We start from the raw sequence: 20,507 nt of genomic DNA, 5'->3' as shown, positions 1-20,507 counted from the left end.
AACCTCAGGATTGGCACCTTCGGCAACGTTATTACACAGGCTTCCCTTTCTGGTATGTGCACTGCTCAGGGCCTTATGCTAATGGGCTCTGGATTGTTAGGCTTTTAAATTCTCACCTCCATATTTTATTATTATGTTTTAAAATTCCTTTTAATGTTTGTTTATATTTGAGAGAAAGGGGGGTGGTATATGAGCAGGGGAGGGGCAGAGAGAGAAAGGGAGACACAGAATTTGAAACAGGCTCCAGGCTCTGAGCTGTCAGCATTGAGCCTGATGCAGGGCTCGAACCAGCTGTGAGTTCATGACCTGAGCTAAAGTCAGATTCGTAACTGACTGAGCCACCAAGAAGCCCCTCACCTCCATGTTTTATATTTTGGGGGTGGTTCTTTTGTTGCCAGCTTGAGCTTTCCATTACTATGAAAAGTAATAGATCTCTTCTGTTAGATCCCTTCTTCTAATAGATCCCCTCTTCCCAGTGAAACTCACACTTTCTTCCTCAGTCCTATGATGATGAGATAAGGCCATGGGAAGGCATCAGGGCTGTGAAAGTCTGAGCCCTCCATCCTGCGCCCCTGTCCTGCTGCTGGGTCTCCACTTGTACAGAAGACAGAACTATATCAGAGAGGATCCAGGAAAGCTGCAAACACCACAGCTTGCTAGCTTGGGCAAATAAATGACCTCCAGGAACCTCAGTTTTCTGAGCTGTAAAATGGGGATTATATGGTCTCCTCATATTTTTTTGAGTTGCTGGAAGGTCAGGAAGAAAAGGAAGTCCCCAAATGTGTGCATTAAAGTGAATGTGAACCCAAGTGCCATTCAAACAGTCCTCGGTGGCTTGAGTTAATGAGCAGATCTCATATGCCTAGTCTACAAACTGCTAGAGAGAACTGTTGCTTCTCTGTGGCTTGTTCTCCAGGAGATAGTCAGCTCCTGGTTCCCTCCCTCCCACTGGGCTCTGGGTAAAATGCCGAGTCAGCAATCACTCCTCTCTCCGCCTCCTTCTGGAACGCTCACATAGTTTCAGCACAGTTGAGATCAGGTTTAACCACAGTGCATGCACGCGCACACACACGTACACATGTGCGTGTGTGCTCTCCCTTCCCCCCATGCGTGTACAAAAACAGTGCTACACCGACTGTCTACCTCACACAGCATATTTGCAAGCATGTTTTTACTTAATTCCTGCTTCTTTATATAAATTCTCTGCCTGTGTTCAAGAAAACACTACTGTCTTAGAACTGAGTTTGAACACTAAAACTACCTTTGCTTTTGATAACCAGCCTTCATTTTAGGGAAAGCCACAGGTATTCTTTCTTATGACATTATTTTTGAACCCAGGGCTCTCCTCAGCCATAGGAGTATCATCCATTTAAAACTAATAAATCTGGTGCAATAAAGCAGATTTGGTCTGTGTCCTCAAAGGGCTTACAGTCTATGGGAGATGTAGCCCTCCTGGCAGCAGTAGAAATAGATTCCTGAGCCTGACCATGTATCAAGCACTAGCCTGAGAAGTGTCCTGTGTAACACAGAGTGGTGTATGCAGGCCAGAGCAGCAGAACAAAGGGCATCACAGCAGTGGTTTTGAAAGCAAGTGGGGAGCTAGGTGTGAAGGAAGGGGAAGTGCACTTGTTCCTGGGCAGAACTGTGAAAACAGCTTTCCTTCCCTGCTGGCAGTGCAAACAGAATGGTCCCTTTTACTTGATTGAATGATCGCTGTGCAGTCAGACTAACAAAAGTGTTTGTTGATCAGGGTCCTTTATTATTTGCTGGAGAAAATTCAGTGTAACTAGATCAGATGACCTATTTCTATGGCCCATCGGCTGGAATATGAAAATAGCACTGCTGTTTGGGACCCTTATTTTTCCCTTCCATTATTCTATTACGTGTATTACTCACAATAATGGGAAGGCTTGGTACTCACAGGGGATGCTGTGGAGAGAATAGGGGATAGGCAGCCTTGAAGGTGCCTGTCAATCCTGATAGTCTATAATTTTAATTTTACTGGTAGTCTAAACTATACACCAATGTGGTATAATCTAGCTTTCTAAAACTGTCAGAAAAAGAAGATAATTAGAATGCCCTGAAGAGTCCGAATGGTCATTTTTCAAACAGCTGATTTAGAAATGTTGGTACTGAATCAATCACTAATGTGCCCAGTGCTGTATATCTTAAGCTTGTATTGTGCAAATCTAAAATGCACAGCACACATTTTGAAATGCTATAATAGGACCTGATAAATAACTTGAGAGGTCTTTTAGCGTAGGCCCTTGGCCACTCTTGGAGGGTTGCGTTTCAAAAGCCAGGCTGGGCAGAGTCCTCTGGGAAGAAAGGTTGACATACCCAGGGAAGGGAGTATTTTTTTTTTTTATTATTACTTTTTCTGGAGAAGGTACCCCAGAAAAAAAATTAAGCTTTAGAACCACTAGGCGTTTAGGTGGTAATAACACAGTATGACAGCTGGCTTCTGCCAAGGTTCAAATGGTGACCTGCAAACTATGAAGACCAAAGACATATTTGCATATAGTCATAAATATGCTATAAATTCACGTGGCATCTCTCAACAGAGATCATACCTGGCTACAGATTCCTGGAAAATGAATTGTTTGGGAATCCTATTCCCCAATGAATTCTGTTGTGAATAATAGGTGTGGTTTGCTACAATATTTTGACCTTTGGATGAGCTTAGAAAATCACCATGGAGGGAAACTGGGTGGCTCAGTTGGTTAAACAACCAACTCGATTTCAGCTCAGGTCACATCTCACGGTTCATGAGTTTGAGCCCCACATCAGACTCTGCGCTGACAGTGCAGAGTCCGCTTGAGACTCTCCCTCTCTCTCTCTGCCCCTCCCCAGCTTGCTTTCTCTCTAAATAAATAAATAAACTAAAAAAATTTTTTTTTAAGAGAGAGAGAGAGTGCAAGCTGGGGAGGGGCAGAGAGAGAAGGAGACACAGAATCCAAAGCAGGCTCCAAGCTGTCAGCACAGAGCCTGACATGGGACTCAAACTCACCCGTGAGATCAGGACCTGAGCCGAAGTCAGACACTCAACCGACTGAGTCACTCAGGCACCCCCCCAAAATTTTTTTTAAAAAGAAGAAACAATCACAGTGAAAACAATTTTAAGTTAAAACTTTATAAATTTAAAAGAAAAAATTAGCTTTCTGATAAAAGCTTAAGACTGATAATGCAGAATACTTAGCCAAAGAACTAAAACTTCAAACTGCTATTCTGGGCTGTGGTTACCCAGTGGAGATCATAAAATAGGCAGAAAGCTAGGGGTTAGTAGAGGACCTGAGACTCTCAGCAGAGGCTTAATGTGCCTCACCATGCTTCATAAACTGTTCATTAGGGAGGAAGCAAGCTCTCAGGATTCAGCAAATGGGAGTCTTGTTCCAGATGTCACTCCTTAAACAACAACAACAACAATGAAAACTCTCAAGAAGTCCCACTAGTTGTGTACTGAGTCATGTTGACTTACGACTTGCATCCTGGAAGTGCCGTTAGGTGATGTCCTGGCTTGCTGCAGCGCCCTTGGGTGGTAGGAGAGAGCCATTGTACATGAGTACATGCACACACACGTATGTGTGTGGAGACAGGTGGTTGTACAGCAACAGTCACATGTCAAATAGCAATTTACAACGCAGAACCACAGAAAGGGTTTGTTTTCCTATTCTATCTGTTCCAGTTATTTAACTGATGGCAGATGTCCTCATTAAGGGCTATTAGCACATCAGAATATGTTTGCTGAGCCTGGAAAAGAGTTAACCCCTTTTGGACACTGACCAAAATACGAGGGCAGCCAGCCTCACCTTTTACTGACAACAGCAAGGTGAGAAGCACAGGGTGGCTCAGGATCCCCTTAAAACTGTCCATCACTGGGAAGGCTTTTTTAGAGTGAGTTTATGCTTCAAAGAATGCTACAAATAACTTCATAAAGTGGGATTTGGCTACATGTTGAAACATTGTTATTGTTACCCTGAAATAGATGTTTCTTGGTTTCTCTTTGCTGCACTAGAACCATATACTAAATTAAGGCATGGCTCTTTATATGGACCACCAATAGCTCCCAAGAAAAAACCCAAATGGGGAATGACTAGAAGTAGAGTTGAGGGAAGAGGGGCTTGAGGGGGGGCTGTAGTTAGACTGATAGAACATGCTTAGGAGGGAGGATGGGACCCTTCACCCAAGGTGTAAAGTAGTAAGCAATCCTGGAAAGTCACTCTGGGTCCAGAGTTAACCTGGCTCCTTTAGCCACCTGCATGATAAACCCCTGTAGGTCTGCAGTTCATTTCTGAATCCCTGAAGGACTCTGTTGATTATGTTATCCATAAAGCTGTGTCAATAAAATAATGAGTGTACTAATGAACACAAGAGAGGCATTAATCGCACCTGGTGATGATGCTGCCTGCTTTACATTTAGTCTGATTCGTATTCTTCACTTCCATGCTATCAATCCCCAGTAAAAACTTAATGAAAAATTTTCTTAACTTTTGGGATTGCCCGATTATCTCTTTGTGCTCTCTCAGAGGGCGATCAATATGTGTGTAAAGGTCTTCCTGAACCACTAAATGATTAACAGTGACTTGGACTGTTTAACAAGGTCACGCTAAAGCATTGACCTTTATTTTGTAGGTAGGAGGCCAAGTGGAGAAGAGATTTTCAAGGAAAGAAAATGCACAAAGAAAGGGAAAGAGAGACTTGTAGGGAGCTATTTTTTTTTTCCTATCAAGGTTCATTGACACAGGGGGAAAAAAAAGTACCATGTAGATAAAAAGAGGCTTAATTGTTTTATTTTGAAAGCTCCCACACCTACTAGAAACCTCCCTTCCCCTGCCCAGCAGCACTGGCTTCTATTTATGTAGCCTCAGCAAGCTGACCTCTCTGTGGCTCAGTTTCCTCATCAGAAATAGAAGACTGTTGATCTCAAGTTGTTTCTGAGGATTTAATTAGGTACAATCTGTGAAAGTTAGTGCCTATTAGGTACTTGATAAAGGCAGTTTCCCTTCCTTGTTTCTCTTCTGCTTTTAAAAATTAAGATGTGGGCATACTATAAATAAATCAAATAATAACATGTATTTCAGTGGATTTGGACCAGTTAAAGGGGAAAGGCCCGAGAATGAAAGCAAATGCTGGGACGAGCACTGGGTGTTGTACGTAAGTGACAAATCACTAAATTCTACTCTTGAAATCGTTATTACACTAACTTTGATTTAAATAAAATTTAAAAGTTAAAAAAAATAAAAAGCAACAAGAGAACCAACGAAACAACAACAAAAAGAAAGTGAATGCAAGTGGGGACAAGCTGGAAGTGGACAGGTTCACCAACTTGACACAAATCCAGCAGGCTTTGGAGGGCTTGGGATTCACAAACCAAGTAAAAAGTATCCTGTAAATTACAAAAGAAAAAGGCTTACAAAAACATCGCCAGGGTCTGTTAGCCAAATATTTCAGGTCCCATCTGACGACTGTCAGCCCAGGAATTTTGGAAATAGTATCCTTTCTTCATTTTCAGTGCTAGAAACCTCAAACTTCCTGCTGTGGAAAAGTGGGGGTGGCCACTATGTTTTTTGGTCAAGAAAAGGTTTTTTTCCCCTTCCTTTTTTCTCCTGGATGGGTGCTGCCATCTGATGTCTCCAAATGGCACTGCAGCTTTGCCTCTAGCTCTTAGGAACCTATTGAAATTAATCTGGAAGTCAGAGGTTCTTGTTTCTTGCTGGAGGCTTCAAGGATGAAGGTAGGTGAGTTCCTAAAACTGACAGACTTGGCTTGGATATACTTTTTTTTTTTTTGTAGTGGTAAATAATTTACTCCTTTCAAGTTTCTTCCTTTTCAGTGTTATAGTAAAGCTTCCCAATAGTGTTATTCAGTAACACTGTGAAGTCACCAGACAGCTAAACAGGAACTCTATAGGTTGCTGTGACTCCGACCTTTTCTTATCTACTCTTTGCTTTCTAGGGAAATCATGGTAGAGACACCATGCAATCTGATTCTATCTGATTCTGATACCATGCTATCTGAAGCTTGGAGTAAAATACTTTTAAAAATGAGCCAAATACTTTTTCTCAGTGTTTGCAAAATTATCATTATCTTTTAAACTTATATTTCCCATCATGTTACTGTATAGATGTTTGCTTAGCATAATTTGCTGGAATAAGGAGATATGGAAATAGCATGGGACCCAAACAAAGCCCCGAGGCACTTTGGGACAAGGGTAAAAAGTAGGAAAAGTTTATGGAACTGTTCAAAACAAGTTTGAATTCATAGCTGTGATGATGGTTTTCTTCTGGTCTGAGTGTGGTCAGGGGAGGGCAAGTGAAAGGGAGGAGAGATGTGACTGGAACAGTCTCTTGAAATGCCAAGCTTAATAGACTGGGGTAGAGTTGGCCTGGTGGGGCATGAAATAACATTGGTATAGAGGTCCATGAATATTCTTGTATTTTATACCTCCCACAGCACTGGGGACTGTGCTTTGCACATAGCAATTCCTCAACTAAATACTAACAATAAATGACTAGGAGGGAACAGAGGACCTGGAACAGCAGAGATTAGGAATGTGCTAGGGAACCCAAAGGAAATGAACTGCAGAACAGCTGAAGAACCATGAATTCTTCATGGTTGTGCAGAAGGAGAGCAGCCTGAGTTTGCAGAGGGCTGGGTCTAACTCTTCCAGTGCTCTAACTCTCCCTCTTGCCAGGGGACCCAGTGCTGAGAGGTAGGCCTCCTGGTAGGCACCTGACCCTCACGCCCTGTGCAGGAGCAGAGGGTTCAGGTTTGTGGTGGTGAAGGGGCTGTAAAGGCCTCTCCTGTTAGGTGACTGTTGGAAGTCAGTTCTCAGGAGTTGGTGAGAAGGGCAGCTAAATAGGCTGGGGAACCAAGGAGGAGGGTACTGACAGTGCTGCTTTGTATTTCTACCACGCTTCGCAGGTTGTGAAGAGCTTCTACAGAATGTTCTCATTTGCTCCCCCAACATATTGGTGAGGGGAGTATTGTGATTTGTAGATGCAGAAACAGGCTGTGAGTGGGCACTGAGTGTGTGGTCTGAGGGCAGATCTGTGCTTTCCCTGCATCTCACTTAGTGGGCAGGCTGCAGGGCAGGGGAGGGATTTCCCAAGGGTAAGCTTGTAGACAGATTCAGATCACTAAGGGATCCAGGGATCCGGAAGATGAAGTTCTTGTTTTCTGGAATGAATGGTGTCAGTGCATGAAGGTCAAGGAGGGGCCCAAAGAACTCCCGAGAGTCCACCCAGCTCTGGAGTTCATTGAGTGCCACAGTGGTTAGAAACCCTCCTCTCTCACAGGAGGATTTTGACTAGGGAGACATCAGACCAAGGTTTCTAGTTTCAGTCTCCTCCCTAGCTTTTCCCTCTCTAGAATGTGGAAGGCAGTGCCACCCAGTTCCCTTCTTTCTGCAGTATGATGAATGGGGGTACATGGGTGCCTCAGTATGCTGAAATGACACTTGCCATGTTTCACCCTGGCTCCTGTTTATCATGGGATGAATGCGCCGACCACTTTTATTGCTGTGAACTCAAGCTCTCAGCACATTAGTCCTCAAGTGTAAAGTGAGGAAAGGAGAGTTCACTTCTCATTTCTGTGGCTCTTTGCAACCTTGAACCCAACTAAGCTTGAGAATCTGCTAGTCTCTGACAGATGTTCTCGTGCTTTGACTTAGTGATGTCATATTTAAGGAAGCATCCTAGGTATGTGTGTGCTGAGGTTGAGCTTAGAGAGACTACTGCTTGCAGGCAGAGCGATTAAACAGCACAATGCAGGACATAGCCCTCAGGTACAATAATAAGGGATGTGTTAAGTTAGCAATGATGCATCTGCCTAAGAAAATACTTGGTGGCTTCTAAAAGTGTTTTTTTATAGAGTAACATTTAATGATGTAGCAAAACCTACAGAAGCTATTAAGGGAGAATTCAGTTTACCTAACCATGATCCCATATTTGTGGAAACAGAAGTATGCAAATATGTATGTAGAAGAAAACATGACATGTTATATAGGAAAATTGGGTATCTCTGGGAGGTAGCATCTTGAGTGATTTGTTATTCTTGTGCTTAATCAATATTTTCTAAATATCCTACTAGTAATGGCTATTACTTTTGTAAAAAGAAAAGAAATGTAGAAGTTACTTTATTTTTTTTTAACACCTCACCCGCCCCTGTAGAAGTTACTTTAAAATGTTTCATCTACTTTAGTGGATACTTCTAGACTCCTGCTGCATGTAGGGCGTTATACTAAAAAGCTTCCTGAACAAAGGACTCCCTGTCCCCTTTGCCTCCACAGGAAAGGCAGCAGCATGGCCAGCGTGCTGTCCCGGCGCCTTGGTAAGCGGTCCCTCCTGGGAGCCCGGGTGTTGGGGCCCCCTGGGGCAGCCCCACCCTTGGAGCCTCAGACTGAGCTGCTAGAGGGAGCGGCTACCCAGCCCTTCCTCGCCTCTAAGGACACTTCCTGCCGGGAGCAGCCCAAGGAGATCCTCAAGGCTCCTGGCCCCTCGGGACTCCAGCAGGTGGCCTTTCAACCTGGGCAGAAGGTAGGTTGATCGCTGTGTGGACAGGTGTCTGATCTCCCCAGGCTTGGGGCTGGCAGGCCAGTAGTGCCCTGAGTGACAGGTGACAAACTCTCTGGGCACCAGTTTGTGCACAGACCTTTTACTTGCATCCCTCTGGGCCCTTGGGCAGCAGGCTTCCCTAGAGAACAAGCCATCGTTAGCAGACCCACAGCTCCTCCATGACAGTGCTGTCTAGAGTCTGTTATTCTGGACTTATGCCTACTCAAAACCTCAGGTCAAAGCATGGCAAGAGCTCAGTTTCTCAATCTGCCTCAGTTTCCAACTTGACAAAACAAGAATCTCAGGCTTGTGAGAGACAGATAATATTTCAACTTTGAATCACCTTTAGACGTTTTCAAGAGGCAAAGGTGTTTGTTTAGTTAGGATGACATTTGGATTTCCTTTTCCAGTGTTCCCTCCCCTTGTGGCAGGGCTCAGTCATCACCGATACCTGATATTATCACCAGGTCCAAATGCATTGCCTTCTCAAGGGCCCATAAATACTCTACGTTCTACCTCCCTACTGAGGCTTCTGTTGTCCAGGCCTCTCTTCCCATGATAGAAGGTGACCTGCCAACTGCTGGGCACCCCTTGAGAGAAGTCCGCCTACCTCTCCACCCCTACCATCTAGTCCTCAGGTAGACTTAGAATCCTCTGGAGGGAAAAAGTCAGTGTGTAATCAATTCAGGGTAATAGTTGGAAATATATATAGGCAGCAGATATAAAAGACTTCAAAGGCAAGACAGAGCAGGACATCAGGAGGATGGATATAGATTCCAATTCATTTGGTTAGAGAATTTAATCCATTTACATTTAAAGTAATTACTGATAGGTAAGGACTTCCAATTTGTTAATTGTTTTCTGACTGTTTTGTAGTTCCTTTCTTCCTCTTGCTGTCTTCTTCTGTGAGTTGTTGATTTTTGTAGTCATATAGTTTGATTCCATTCTCCTTACCTTTTGTGTATCTACTAGAGATTTTTTCTTTCTGGTTACTATGAAGCTAACAGAAAACATCTTATGGTTATAACAGCCTATTTCAAGATGGTAACACCTAACTGTAATCGTACATGGACTCCAAGATCAGGAAATAATTCCAGAAACTGGCATGTTTGCTCTATCTAGAGAGTTTATAAGGATCTGTTTTGGGAAGAACTGTGACTAATTTGGATGCCCAGGTGGGAAGCAGGTACCTGGGAACAGTTCCTTGAATTAAAAATGAGTCAGAGATAGGGGCACCTGGGTGGCTCAGTGGTTAAGAATCTGACTTGGGCTCAGGTCATGATCTCACAGTTCATGGGTTTGAACCCCACGTCGGGTTCTGTGTTGAGAGCTCAGAGTCTAGAGCCTGCTTCAGATTCTGTGTCTCCCTCTCTTTCTGCCCCTCCCCAACTCGTGCTCTGTCTCAAAAATGAATTAAAAACATTAAAAAAATAAAAACAAATGAGTCAGAGAGGCAGTTTGTGGCAGGTGGATCCTGGCTTTCAGAACCAGGGGCATATGGCATAAGAACTACCAATTACTGACCACTGGTTGCTCTTTTTCTCCCCCTCAGGTTTATGTGTGGTACGGGGGTCAAGAATGCACAGGACTAGTGGAGCAGCATAGTTGGGCAGAGGACAAGGTGACTGTCTGGCTTTTGGATCAGAAGTTACAAATCTGCTGTAAAGCGGAGGAGGTGTGGCTGGCTGAGCTGCAGGGCCCCATTCCCCAGGCACCAGCCTATAGGCCTGTCTCCAGGAACATTGATGTCCCAAAGAGGTTTGTGTGGGAGCACTTGGGCTCTGGGCTCTGGAAGTCATGTGGGTGGTGAGGTACTGGGTTGTGGGATGTCTTGTGATGGGGAAGGAATGTGAAACTCCTAGCTGTCTAGTTGTCAAGGTATTAGACAAATAGGATACAGAGAGGGGGCATCCTTTAAAACAAACAGACAGAGAAACCAACCCAGAATGGTATATTTTCTTCCCTGTAACTCTATTATGAGTGGTATATCTTTGGCATGGCTAAGGGCTCTTTTTGCCCTCTTCATTCTTAAGTTAAAATTAGTAGTTTTTCATGATGAGAGACGGGAAAAAATGGCTTAGATCAGGAGTCAGCAAACTTGTTCCAAGTGGGCCAGATAGTAAATCATGTAGTTTTGTGGCCCAACCAGTCTTTGTCCCCACTACTCAGCTCTCCTGGGGCAGTGTGAAGACTGCCACAGACAATACACAAACAAAGGGCATGGCTGTGCTCCAATAAAACGTTACTTATGGACACTCAGATTGTAACTTCATCTAATTTTCTTGTGTCACATCAAGAGCTGATCCTTTTGATTTTTATTTTATTTATTTTTTTAATTTTTAAAAAATGTTTTATTTATTTCTGAGAGAGAGAGAGAGAGGCAGTGTGGACAGGGGAGGGTCAGAGAGAGAGGGAGACACAGAATCTGAAGCAGGCTCCAGGTTCTGAGCTGCTGTCAGCACAGACCCTGACACGGGGCTCAAACCCATGAACCATGAGATCATGACCTGAGCTGAAGTCAGACGCTTAGTTGACTGAGCCACCCAGGCGCCCCTCCTTTTTATTTTTAAAACCATATAAAAAATTGTGCCATTCTTAGCTTATGAGCCATATAAAAATAGACAGCATAGCACGTCTGGCCCACAGCCCACAGATTGCTGGACCCCTGGCTTAGAGCTTCAAAACTGCTGATGAGTGAAAAATGCCTATTTTGCTTTAGAATTTTATGATAAAAATTTCCGCTCAGAATACATATATCCTAATTTCTATATTACATACTCCATTGGTCTTTTAAGATTAAGAAGGAAGATGAGCCAGTGGGGCATTGCCATATGTACAGGATGTACAAGCAGTCATGCCTCATTCCACTACATTCTGTGTCTGCCTGTGGGTACTACCATTGCTGACAGCATATCTGGTGTCTTCAGACCAGACTAGAGCAATGGTATTTGGTTGCGAATTCAGTTGAACACTGGCAAAGAAATTGTTTTGCTCTTCTATGGAAATAAAAATTTAAAGATCACACACAAAAAGGAGGTGCTGATATGTTTACTATATTACTAGTCTCGGTTTAGCTGCCTCAGACCCAGTCCCAGATTTCAGTGGGTCTGAACTGTAAAGAATGAGTTAATACAGTCCTTTGAAATAGATAAGCCACCTAGAAATTTTTTTCAGAATAACTTTTCATACTTTGGCTGTAACTTCTAGACAGCTCTAAGTTTACTTCCACATAATGTAGTTTATACAGATTTTTAAAATTACATGTAAAATTTTATAGAACTCTGCTGTCTAAACACTGAGATTTACACCAGGAGATTTAGTGTTTCTGGTTTACTTGCTCATTGGCTTGTGTACTACGTTCACAAGCTATCAGAATACCTCCTCATTGTACTCAGGGGAGGGGAAAGGAACTGGTTAGTGTCATTGCTCTTTCTTAAATTTAAATAGAAGATGGGGAAAGGAAGGTAATTTAGTGCTTTCAAATTCCAGCAGGTGTCTTTTATTCCTGTGGTTGATTTTATTGCTTTTTCTCTTCTTCCTTGCCCCCAAATAAAATTCTCAATTTTAAGCCACAGTTAGAGTTACAAAGTGAATTTAGGGTACAGTGGAGCTGCCTCCAGTTATCAGCAGTCGCATGGGGACCAACTTGCTTGCACCAGGGTTGACTGATACTAGAAACACAATTCAGAATGGGTATTTTTCATGAAGAATAAGGGGAGAGACCTTCATGCTTTAGTTAGCACGCACACTGTCTGATTGGAGTGGGGGCATGGAAGGGACAGTCCAGAAGTGTAAGCTGGTCATGCTACCCGCTGTGTCAGGAAGTAACCTTTGGCACTCACCTACTTGAATCCAGGAAGTCGGATGCAGTGGAAATGGATGAGATGATGGCGGCCATGGTGCTGACGTCCCTGTCCTGCAGCCCAGTCGTGCAGAGCCCTCCTGGGGCTGAGGCCAACTTCTCTGGTGAGGAAGGGGGCCCTGGTGGGTTCTGGGTGTGGCGCAGGCCCGCCACCAACTGCCTCCGCTTAGACCAACCACTTGCCTGGCAGTAGGATTTCTGGAGTCTCTTCTCACTTGCATTTCAGACTTTCTGAGTGACATTGAGTTAGATGCTTCCATTCTTTTTCTTCAGTTTCCTCAGCTGGGGAGGAGTTTCCTGGTGCAATGTGAAGATGATTGAGCATGAGGCTGAGCCACACTGGCTGCTCGAGTAAGTTCTTCTATGGGAGTAAGTGAGTGAGGCACTTCAGTGGGGGCCTGAACAAGGCCAGTGGAGGAATATTTAGTTTACAGAGAAGCTTACTAAATAGTCCCCTACTGGCCTCAGAAGATTCATGCCCCCATTCCAAGTGCCTAATTCAGCCTTGTAAATTAGTGGAGGCCTACAGTCCAAGAACCTGGAATAAACGAGCTGAAGTCTAACAAATCCAATTGCTTATTACAGAGCAATAGTATGACTTCACAGCAAATTCCTGAATTAAAAGAAAATCCTTCTGGTGTGATCATATACATGATCAGTAATATAGGAGGAAGAAGGGTTGCTTAATGTTAGTAGTTTGACCAGACTGGTAGTGAACCTGAAGTTGTTTTTGAACTTCATTATAGGGCTGGCCTAACTTACTCCCAGGGAATAACTTTTCTTCATTGGTGACATCTAAGTGAATTGCAGGCTACTTAAAAGCTAATAGGAAAATATGAGTTAGCTGTGAACACATGTCAGGAGGAAAGTAGCCTTTGCAAGTATCCCACATAAGGAATTTCCCTAGATAGAAGGTAGATTGAAAGGTGTGGTAAAGCAGGCTTACTTCCTCCACCTGGAGCCCGTCATTGATGCCTGAGAGATGGCACCTAGTTGTGCAGCTCAGCATTGCACGCTTGCTCTGCTAGTGCCTGCGAACTGCACAGGCAAAATGCGAAGGAAAGGAGCCAACTTTTTCAGGAAATTCTACAAGTTTTGGAGATCCAGGAGGAAGATCAGGAAAGTGTCATAAAGGCGAAGAAAATCATTGACTCCAATTCCCATCAAGTTGTGTATCTGTGGGGGTGTGTATAACACCTAAATACACGTTCATGCACACACCCCAATGCCAACATTAGACACATCTAACTGATAATATACCATGATCCCGATACCTCAAGTCCCAGTTTGACAGCCACTGTTAATGGTCTATTAAAGATTTTTTCCATTACAGTATATTTCTGATCTTATGGTTGAAGTCAGTGGAAAAATAAGGGTTCCTTGGCAGCTAATTATATTGAAGTATTCTTCCAGGTGAGGTCTGTGCCTTGCTGTAATAATCATGGGTACTGTTTGCACAGAAACCACGTATTCTCTTTGTTATCTCTACTGTTGGGGTGGCTGTGTGTGTGTGTGTAACAGAGAATTATACACATTTCTGAGAAATTCACTGTAAACTCTCAGAGCTGTGCATTTACAGAGGAGCACTTTGTTTTCATGGTGTAGAAAATCTGTTACCCTTGCCCTAGAAGATCGTAGGATCTAAGGTAGAGTCATTTATGTTTACCTTATAACTTCTAGATTAACATTATGATTATTACAGTTGTTTTCTGTTTTTCTCCCATTGTATGTCAATTTGCCACTTACAATGTTTGAGCCGTTTGGGCGGTTCCTGTCTGGAAGGCTGCTGTACTGTAGGGTTGACCTGCCCTTTCTCTCCAGAGTTCTGATCTGGATGTAGCATTCAGGTCCCTGGCTCATCTCTCCCTGATAGACGTGTGTGGGCCTTGGACCCGTTGGCCTGTTGGTGGCTCCTGAGTTCTTCCCTGAAGGGCTACTCTGTTTAAGCCCTACATGTGCGTGTTGTAAACTATGAATTTTCAAGAAGTCATAGCTTTGAGACTTGACAGTGATAACTTAGGGAGGGAAGAATTCCTTCATCCTATTCTCCTCACATGGAGAAGAGCCTGCCCTGGAACATGGAATGCTGGGAATCTATTTCAAATGTCTAGATTAGCCTAGAAGCAGTTGGGAATCGAGCAGGGTGAGAGAAAAGCAGTAAGATTTTTATCCTGACCACGATGGGTATGGTAGTTGATCTCAGAATCCAGGGTAGGGCAGCTGTGTGGAACAGCTACCCATGCTGGCAGGTGGGGCTTTAGGGGATGTGGCCATCATATGACACATTGCAGCCCCCACCCCGCTATTGCTATGTATCAGCATTTCACATTCTCCTGTACTATAAATTAATCTGGATTTATGGCCTAGGCATGGAGAGTCTGGGTTGGGTCTAAAGCAGCCTGAAGACAGACAGTTTTTTTTTTTTATTTTTAATGTTTATTTATTTTAGGGGTAGAGAGGGGGATGGGGGGACAGATGACCCCAAGCAGGCTCTGCTCTGACAGCAGCAACCCTCATGCAGGCCTCGAACTCACAAACCATGAGATCATGACCTGAGCCGAAATCTGGCGCTTAACTAACTGAGCCATCTAGGCGCCCAAGTCAGGCAGTTTATAAACTGAAAATTGCACCTGTCTCCCTGTGGTCTTCTTCCTGTCCATTTGCACTGCTGGGAGGAGGGCAGTGAGTTCGGGGCTGTGTTGGGTGGAAGGGCCTCCCTGTCAATTCATGATTAGTTTGAACTGGCTTTGCCACTCCATTTGGCAGGGGGAACCCTAAAACCTCTCCTTTCTGAGCTCCAGTAAAGGATCCCTGCTCTGTGCTACTGGCCATTTCCTTCCACAGCCTCATGGGTAATCATTAACCGACAGACACACACTGCAACTTCGTTGTATATGTTATTAATAGAAAGATAACGAACTCTCAGAGTTCATCTTTCCTTCTCCAGATGTGTTGCTGTGGATAAAAGCAGGCGTCACCCAGGCTGTAGCTCGCTCTAGTAAATGTTACCTCTCCTATAGGAGCTGGTGCAACTGTTTATTCACATGCAGGTTTTGAGGGCCTTGCCTGGGTTTAAATTCTTGAAAGGCATTTTTCAAGAAGGCCTGGCCCAGAAGCCCTTAAGTTGGCCTTTCCATCTGACTTACTGTTGGGGGAAGGGCCCCATGTGAGACCCAGCAGGCCTGTGGTGCAAGTTCTCATCAACCCTTTCAGGTGTAGATGCAGGAGGAGGGGCTCACCCTCCCCACACCCCACTCTCCTTCTTGCTTTTCTCTTTAACACATAAAGTGAGAAATACATTTTAATTACGTTATCTTTCTACTAATCATAATAATGTTGCAGTGTGTGACTGTCAGTTAATGATTACCCCACAATACTGTGGTAGGAAACGGCCAGCAGTGCAGAGCAGGGATCCTTTACTGGAGCTCAGAAAGGAGAGGTTTTAGGCACCCTCCCCCCACCCAGCCATGGAGTGGCAAAGCCAGGCAGAGCTAGAGCCAGAAGTTGGATTCAGGAACCCAGACTGCAGACTCGAATTTCATGGTCTCTGACTGGGGCTGTTGGTCTGAATCTGGTGTAGACAGAGGTGTGCCCGAAGTAGGTGCTGCCTGGGGACAGCATGTGAGCGCCCTTGGTCTTCTCTCCCGTCAGCTTCCCGAGGGGCCTGTGATCCTTGGAAGGAGAGTGGTGATGTGTCGGATAGTGGCAGCAGCACCACCAGCGGGCACTGGAGCGTGAGCAGTGGCATTTCTACGCCCTCGCCTCCCCACCCCCAGGCCAGCCCCAAGTATTTGGGGGATGCCTTTGGTTCTCCCCAGACTGATAATGGATTTGAGACCGATCCGGATGCTTTCTTGTTGGATGAACCAGCTCCACGCAAAAGAAAGGTAAGTGATCTGGTATGGGGTACGTCAGCTTGGGGCTGGCTTTGGAGGGGATGGGGAGCCCCCCAGGTCCTGGGTGGTCTCAGGCTCCATCCCATTTCAGGTTTCCTTTGCTCTTCTGTTCCACTGTGATGTCCCCAGGAGCCCACTCCTCTTTTATGCTCGTTCCTTTTCACCTCTGCCCTGATCCCTGCCCCCTTTGCCCTCACATAAGGCCTGTGTGTGCAGGCCTCTGGCAGGGTCTTACCCACAGCACGAGGCACTGCTGCTGGCAGCAGGACCATCTCCTGGGGCCAGGCTCCCTGCCCCTGCCTGTCAGTTTCTCTGGTCCCAGGGAATCCCTTCCCTAGAGCCTTTTGTTTGCTTGTGTTTGTAGGCAGCTGAAGTCTCCAGTGGGTGAGGGTGAGGAGCAGTGAGGGGAGGGGCACATCCCAAAGCTCCCATCTTCCTTTCTTCTAGAACTCCGTGAAGGTGATGTACAAGTGCCTGTGGCCAAACTGTGGCAAAGTTCTGCGCTCGATTGTGGGTATCAAACGACACGTCAAAGCCCTCCACCTGGGGTAGGTATCAAACCCAGGGCCTCTTTGCCTAGAGACCCACTTGAGTGTTCCTTCACCCTGCCACCCCCAGCCAAGAACGGTTCTGAGACAATGACTTGCTGAGAACACTACCTGGTGCCTATACCCGGCCCCTGTGCCCGGCAAAATAGCCTGTTGGAAAGAGATGTTTGCTGGGAAAGAAGGACCCTTTTCTTCCAGTGCATGTTGACGCCATTCATGGGGAGGGAGCTCTGTCCATCTTGTGGATGTGTCTTCCTGCCTCACTGTAGGAGGCAAGATGTTTGAGTTCCAGGTAGAAATTGGGTAATTTGGTGACCCTTCATTGTGGGCTCTGCACCTGCTTCCCCTCAGGAGCTGGGGCTCCATTAGCTCTGACTCCCTGGAGCCAGGGCTGCTCCGGGCGGTGGAAGCTGTCTCACAGTTTGAGGAGAGAGTGTGACCCCAGGTAGGCGGGGCCCAGAGAGGACTCGTGGCAGAGCCAGATGACTGCTGAAGGAGGAGCGGTGAGAGGAGGAGCCTTGGGTGCCAGGAAAAACAGGGTTCAGGCATGTAATCCTCTATGACTCCGCACCAGGAGAGGGCCTTCTGGGTGTTCTCTCGGGCCCCTTCCCTGACTTGGTGGGCAGGCCTGGGCCAGCACTCTTCCCTCTTCTGCCATGCTGTCCCCTGTGTTTGACCCGAGGCAACTTGTTCCTGACCCTCACTGCATCTCCCTCCCTCACAGAGACACTGTGGACTCTGACCAGTTCAAGCGGGAGGAGGATTTCTACTACACAGAGGTGCAGATGAAGGAGGAAGCTGCCGCTGGCGCCCCCACAGCTGACCCAGCCCCAACCCCCAGCATGACCAGCCCTCCCCTTGCCCTCCTCCCGCCACCTCCTCCCAAAACCCAGTCCTCAGGCCCAGAACACCCTGGCCTGGAGTCTTATCTGCCCTCTGGTGCTCTCAGCAAGTCAGCTCCTGGCTCCTTCTGGCACATTCAGGCCGACCATGCATACCAGGTATGAGGCTAGGGCACACTGGGAGCTCAGCCGTGTGGCCATAAAGGATGTTCGGTGTCTGACATGTCACTGGCCAGCCTGATCACAGGCCACTGACTGCCCTGAATGAAGGCTGAGCCCTTTGGCTAAATTGCTAATCTCCAACTTCTATAAAGAGAGAAAAAAAATGACTTCACACTCCACAAATGTGGGAATTCCAGAGTTCTGCATCGGTAGCTGTCATGAGTAGTCCCTAGAAATCCGGCTGACTCCCTGAGTAACCAGGTGGATGGATTTGGACTGGGGAATTGCTACATCACTGGTTATAAAAGTGGACGGAGTAGTGTAGTTGGGCTGCCCAGAGTAAATCCGCAACTCCTAAAACTGTGTTACATTAACAAACAGTCCAGCACCCATTTTTTTAAAATACCTACTGTGGATCAAACTCTAAGCTTTTCAAATAGAGTAAGGCATAGTCCCTGTGAAATCGCAGGGAACAAGGGTGGACTCGCAGGCTGCCTGGGTGGCCCCGGGCTCACCTGCTCTTGTCTTTGGCAGGCCCTGCCATCCTTTCAGATTCCTGTGTCGCCACACATCTACACCAGTATTAGCTGGGCTGCAGCCCCCTCCACGGCCTCCTCCCTCTCTCCGGTGAGTGTGACTGTCTCTGAGCCCAAAGGACCCCCCCTGGGGGCAAGCCCAAGGCTCTTCTGCATGTTACCAGTGCTGGAGGCCGTCTCCCCACACTTGCCCTCAGCACCCAAATTTCCTGAAGGCCTCCATGCACTCTTGCCCTTGCCTCGCCCTCCCTAGCTGGCCACAGCCCTCCTAGGAGGTGCAAGGAGTGTGTACGCAGAGGAGAAGCCAGATAAAGCAAGTTTACTGCCAGGGAAGTCTCTAGGCGAGTGTGTGGTCAGTGCCCTATCAGGCCCTGAGTGTGGGTGGGTGCTTGCTAAGGCTTCAGTGTGGAGAGAGAGGAAGGCAGAAAATATGGCAGACGTGGAGAGGACAAGGAGGGTCATGAAAGAAGATGGGAGCTAGTGAGAGCACTGGGCTGACCAGAGGTTGCTTGCCTCTGAGCTAAAATAAATCAGAAGTCCTTTGAACCACCCATAGTGGGTCGTGATCTTCAATATCTCTTGCAAGAAGGCATCACACATTGTGAAACCTGGGTGCCTGAAGGTGCCTTTCGGGCAGCACATGTGGTGACTATATCTAAACCTGCACGGAGCAGCCCATAAGGAGGCACCCATTCAATCGCAAGTGTTTAAAGGCCTGCCCCCTCATTCTGCAGCCTCTCCTCCCTACCTNCGCCTGTCACTAAGAGGAGCTCAGCAGGTGTGGCTGACTGTCCCATGGGATGGCTCTCTCACCTTTTGCGCCTACCCTGGTGCCCACGGCCTGTGCTTACGGCCTCTCTCTCTCTCTCTCTACGGTCAGGTCCGGAGCAGGTCGCTAAGCTTCAGCGAGCCCCAGCAGCCACCACCTGCGATGAAATCCCACCTGATTGTTACTTCTCCACCCCGGGCTCAGAGCAGCGCCAGGTGAGACTGCTCCGTGGAACTCCCTTCTGGTTTCTGTCCCCACTGTCTACACTACAAGCGTGGGTTCAGAGCCCACTGATCCTAGTCTCCCGGGTTAGTTCCTCAGGGTGGTGGGGGGTAGTGGGGGAGTACAGGGCAGGAAGGGGACACTCTGGATACAGGGAGTAGGCCTTTGCTCCTCTGGCCCCTTGACTCTCGCCTTCCCAGCCTCTGCTGGTTTGCTCAGCCTTGGGCCTGGCCACTGTCCAGGTCTGTAGCCACCACTGCGTGTCTGCATCCTTCTAACTCTTTTTGGCCAGGAAAGCCCGTGGGGAGGCTAAGAAGTGCCGCAAAGTGTATGGCATCGAGCACNGGCTCCTGCGCCCTGCTCCCCGCCCCCACCGGCAGCCAGACCACGAAAGACAGAAACATCCCACGGCCTCCGCAGAAAACCTAACTGATACAGAGTGGACATTGGGAGTTTGGGCTCTATTGGCTAAGGTTTAATACTTAAAACATTTCCCCCCTCCCCCCACTTCCATTTTGGGAACATTTGAGTTTTTAAAAGAAGAAAGGAAAATACTCCCCCCCTCCCCAAATAAGAGAGAGCCGAAACTGACCAAGGGTATTCTGCAGTGAACCAGAGACCAAAGAATTAATTACCCTCTCTTTCCCACGTCTCTGTCTAGGGGATTAGTTTGCATGTATCAAAAGAAGGAACAGCTCATTCTGTTTTCCTGCTGAGTTGGTGAATTCTTTGCTTTCTCAACTCTTCCAGAAGGGACTGTGAGCAAGATGAATTTACTTAAAAAAAAAAAAAAAAGTTTCTGGCTGAGGACTCCGAGAGCAGGACCTGCTGTGGTTGGTGGGGGGCGTGGGGGGGGCATCTGTGCACTTTTTAAGGTGCAGCTGGCCCCTCTTCTCCACCCAAATCCAGGAGAAGGGAGAGCCTGTCCTTACCAAGCAGCTTCCATGGAAGTAAAAGGAAAACCCTTTCTTGATGACAACTATTTGAATCTGGGTTCCCTCTGAAGTTGGGTTGCATCCCAACAAATATTGTATGGCTTCTTCTCAAAGCCCAGACTAATAGTTTTTTAAAGACTGTCCCCAAATAGCTGAGCCAAAAGGCTATACGAATTCACT

The 20,507-nt window shown here is 46.4% G+C and overlaps 1 protein-coding gene across 1 annotated transcript in view; it reads left to right on the top strand.

Moving 5' to 3' along the window:
- ZNF395 (zinc finger protein 395) overlaps window positions 1-19,871 on the top strand; it is a 40,683-nt gene extending 20,812 nt beyond the window's left edge. Inside the window, exons 2-10 of the mRNA XM_077769736.1 lie at window positions 8,291-8,537; window positions 10,108-10,313; window positions 12,412-12,521; window positions 16,069-16,304; window positions 16,761-16,861; window positions 17,586-17,862; window positions 18,400-18,492; window positions 19,282-19,385; window positions 19,685-19,871. Coding sequence (XP_077625862.1) covers window positions 8,304-8,537; window positions 10,108-10,313; window positions 12,412-12,521; window positions 16,069-16,304; window positions 16,761-16,861; window positions 17,586-17,862; window positions 18,400-18,492; window positions 19,282-19,385; window positions 19,685-19,871 — 1,548 coding nt within the window. The 5' untranslated portion in view covers window positions 8,291-8,303. The remainder of the gene's footprint in view (window positions 1-8,290; window positions 8,538-10,107; window positions 10,314-12,411; window positions 12,522-16,068; window positions 16,305-16,760; window positions 16,862-17,585; window positions 17,863-18,399; window positions 18,493-19,281; window positions 19,386-19,684) is intronic.
- The last annotated feature ends 636 nt before the right edge of the window (window positions 19,872-20,507 follow it).

The sequence above is a fragment of the Crocuta crocuta genome, unplaced genomic scaffold (assembly GCF_008692635.1).
Source record: "Crocuta crocuta isolate KB4526 unplaced genomic scaffold, BGI_CrCroc_1.0 scaffold551, whole genome shotgun sequence".
NCBI lineage: Eukaryota > Metazoa > Chordata > Mammalia > Carnivora > Hyaenidae > Crocuta > Crocuta crocuta.
This window is presented reverse-complemented; position numbering and strand designations above follow the sequence as displayed.